General features: G+C 52.4%; 1 protein-coding gene across 1 annotated transcript; it reads right to left on the reverse strand.

The window, feature by feature from the left end:
• Window positions 1–229: 229 nt before the first annotated feature.
• LOC144701428 (uncharacterized) lies at window positions 230–1,633 on the reverse strand. The gene has a single exon (XM_078573242.1). It carries the CDS (start codon window positions 1,631–1,633, stop codon window positions 230–232), a length of 1,404 nt encoding a protein of 467 aa, XP_078429368.1.
• Window positions 1,634–3,896: the final 2,263 nt, after the last annotated feature.

A 3,896-nucleotide genomic window follows, 5' to 3' on the forward strand; every position in this document is an offset into this window, starting at 1 on the left:
GATCAAACGGTTTCGTACAAGGGATAGAGTCAAGGCGTGAATAAGTAGAACGAAAATGCTTGCCTAACTGGCAAGACTCACAATCAAAAGGAGATAGTTTTAGCCATAGAAGGGCCTGTCGAAGTTTGGTAATACCAGGATGGCCCAAACGACGATGCCATTGTAGAGAAGTGTCCGACTGGGAAAGAAGACAACAAAAGCTAGTCGGAGGGAGATCAGGGACGAGCTCCTAGAAACCCCGGCCGGTCTCACGTCCCAAACCAATCCTCTTTCCCGTTCGCAAGTCCTGAAATGTATAGTGGTAAGGGAAAAAAGATACCGAGCAAAACATGGATTTGGTGATAGCGGAGATGGAGAGGAGGTTAACAGGAAAATTGGGTACGTAGAGAACATCAGAGAGGGGAAGGGAGGGAGTCGGTAGGGAACGGCCTTTACCCCGAACGGGACAAACACGACCGTCCGCAATGGTGACCATCTCAGGATGAGGAAGGCTGGCAATTTGAGAGAGGAGAGAGGAGGTACCTGACATGTGTGCAGAGGCTCCCGAGTCGATAATCCAGGGGCCCAAAGAAGAGGCAAGTAGAGCGGTACCTGAAGTGGAGGTCGACGCAAGATGAGAGGTGTGAGAGCCCGAGGTACTCGAGGTATCCGTCGAAGCTCGAGGGGCAAGCATGCGGGCAAATTCCTCCCGGGAGATAGTGAGGAGGTCCGAGGCCGAGGCGGAGTCCGTCGTGCTGGAGTGGGCAACCTGGTCTAGCTTACCAAACTTCTGCCAGCATTTGTCGGAGCGATGACCAAACTTCTGGCAATGGACGCAGGGTGGGTAGAGTTTGCCATTGCGCCCACGTCCCTTTTCCCGACCGCGACCACCGCTATCAGAGCCGCGCCCGCGAGGGCGGGTCTCCGAGGAAAGGGCGGTGGATTCGGTCAACGCGGGAGTGGGGATGGGCCCTGGAGAGCTAACCCGCAGAGCGGTGGAGAAGGCCTCACCCAACGTCGGGAGAGTGATGGAGCTCAGAATAGGGCCCCGAATCTGAGCGCCGAGGGTGGGGTCGATGCCCGCCAGAAAAAGTCTGACTGCTATCTCCTCGCGATAGCAACGCTGCACGGTGAGATCGGGCGTGTAGGGCTGATAGATCTCAAGCTGATTGAGGAGAGAGCGCAGGGTGGCATAGAACTCCTGAAGAGAGCGAGTACCCTGGCGGGAGCGAAACATCCCTTCGACAATCTCCACCGTCCGACCAATGTTGGAGCGATACCCGTACATGAGGGCCCATTCGTCCCAAATGGCCTTGGACGGAGAGAGGAGCTGCATCGGCTCAGCGATGGTCGGAATAGCCATCTTCAGAAGCCAGGAGGTGACCGCCTGATCTTGAGTGACCCAGGTGGCAAACCGGGGATCCTCTAGAGAGGGCGGGTCGGCGGTGAGAAAGGAGAGCCGACCATGGATCTCAAGGAACCGACAGAACCCGGCGGACCACGTGACATAGTTAGTGCCATCAAGTAGGGTCGTCGGGCCCTGGAGTCCTGTGATAAAAGTGTGGGAAGGGACCGGGAGATCCAGAGATGTACCCGGATACGGAGTCAGTGGCGGAAGCGAGGAGGAGTCCGACGATCCCTCGCGACGCTCCATGACGGCAAGTAGGTGATGAGTGGAGCACCGGCGCGACGATGGGCTGGTACCGGGTTAGACGACGCCGGGGCGGCTTGGCGAAGAGCGGGCGGCGAGCGGAGAGCGGGCGGCGAGCGGAGAGCGGGCGGTGGCTGAGGAGGGTGGCGGCAGCCTGCAAGAGGTCGGGCGACCTGCAGGAGGTCGGGCGGCCGGATGCAGGAGAGCGGCGGCCGGATGCAGGTCGGGCAGCCGGCAACCTGATGAGGTCGGGCGGCCGGATGCAAGAAGGCGGCCGGATTAGGGCGGCGGCCGGATGCAGGGCGGTGGCCGGATGTAGGGCGACGACCGGATGGAAGGGCGGCGGTCGGATGGGGTCGGGCGGCCGGATGCAGGCGGCAGCCGGACGTGCCGGATGGGGTCGGGTGGCCGGATGCATGGGGCGGCCGGACTAGGTCGGGCGGCCGGATGCAGGGCGGCGGCAGAATGCAGGGCGACGGCCGGACTGGGTTGGGCGGCTGGATGCAGGGCGGCGGCCATAGCATTGGAGGGCGTAGACGGCGAGCAGTGGGGGGCGACGCGTGCAGAGGGCGTCGACGGCGATCACCGGCAAGCAGAGTGCCGGAGAGGAGGAGGGAGGTGGTGGTGCTCTGATACCATGTGGAACAATGCAACCTCAAGTGTATGAATGAAGAAGAGGGGGGGTTCCTCCCTTATGTAGAGGAGAAGAGAACCCTACAAGAGAGAGAGAGAGAGAGAGAGTTACAGTAATACCCCTGAAGGGGGGGATATTCACTCACAAAAACAATAGCCCAAGAACCCAACATGTATTAGAGGAGATTCACTTGAGGAAGATGATGTAGTTAAATCCCTGGCCAAGGTTGTCAAAATATGATAGATTGTGTTCTTTGATCATTTCGCCATGCATTAGTTCTAACTAAAATGATTGAATAGGGTTGGATGATTAACTGTACCCTAAATAATTAAGGATTATTGTGTGAATGAGGGAGAATACATACACACTAATGGATGATGGTAAAGGTTTCATGAGAGACTTGACATTTTCCTTTATATCTTCTAGGGCATGATGGTGTAGCTTAGAACCCCACAGGCTGAAGACTTAAACAATTAAATCTATTAGATCGAACATTGATTAATTAATCTATATAAGATATATTTAATTGATAAGGTCATCCCAATAAATGTTATTGGGCCATTTAAGTTATTAAGTAGACTGATACATGGGCCTAGAGGGTCTCTCACACAAGATTTTTGGACGTTGGTGAATATACTCAAAGTTCAGGGAGTTTTATTATTTTTTCCAAGGAGACGGACTTTTTATAATTTTCCCTGGACAGTATAAATAGAGAGCGAAACCCTCATTTCATACTCATGCGAGTCAGTCTGAGTGCTTCCTTCTTTCCTCTCTTTCTCTTCCATGAGTGATGCTTCTAATTGGAACTAAATGAAGAAATTATATTTCCAGTAGCAGAGTTTGTGGAAAGAAGAGGAGATCCAACATTTTGATGATTTAATGGTGATGTCTAGAGGCCGAACATCTAAATAACTTGAAGATATTCATTTGAAGAACCAATAAATCGCAGATTTGATCTATGCAATGGTTGTGTTTTTGGTTTTTTCATGTTCTTGGGTTTCAGATCCATTTTTGGTTCTATATTCCACTAAACAATTGAGTGTGGATCATGTTGATCGAAGCCTTGAAACTTCCAAGTAGTGGTATCAAAACTAGCTTTAGGCTTTGACCGACATGAAAATCATCTAAAACAACATCAAAAGGTAGTTTTGGATTTTGTTTAGTAAATGGCATAGGTCCTAGGGCCATAGAATGTGATGCTAGTGGCTTGTGCCCTTAAAGGGGGCCTCACATACACTAGCACCAATGGGAGTGCCCAATGATAATGCATGTAGCTGCCTCTAGTGCCAACTGCTGGTGGCACTAGGGCCAGCACTAGTAGCCACTAAGTCGACACATGCATCCACCAATGCTAGGTATGTGCCACGAAGCTCCATCGTTCGTGGACCCGAAGCAACCATGTGTGGGGGTGCAGGCTGGCCATAGACCAAACTTGACCAATTGATGCACCGACTAGTCAAGTCATTCCATATCAATGATCAACTTTGAAAGTCATTCCACATGTCGACCACTGATTTCAAAATTGGTCACTGGTCAAGGGGTAGATCCAATTGGATCTGCCCTATCTGATCTAACTGATCTAATTTAGTAAAATCTATTTTACCTAGGCAATATGAGCCGATCCGGGCCTGG

This window comes from Wolffia australiana, chromosome 3, assembly GCF_029677425.1.
Source record: "Wolffia australiana isolate 7733 chromosome 3, ASM2967742v1".
Taxonomy (NCBI): Eukaryota; Viridiplantae; Streptophyta; class Magnoliopsida; order Alismatales; family Araceae; genus Wolffia; species Wolffia australiana.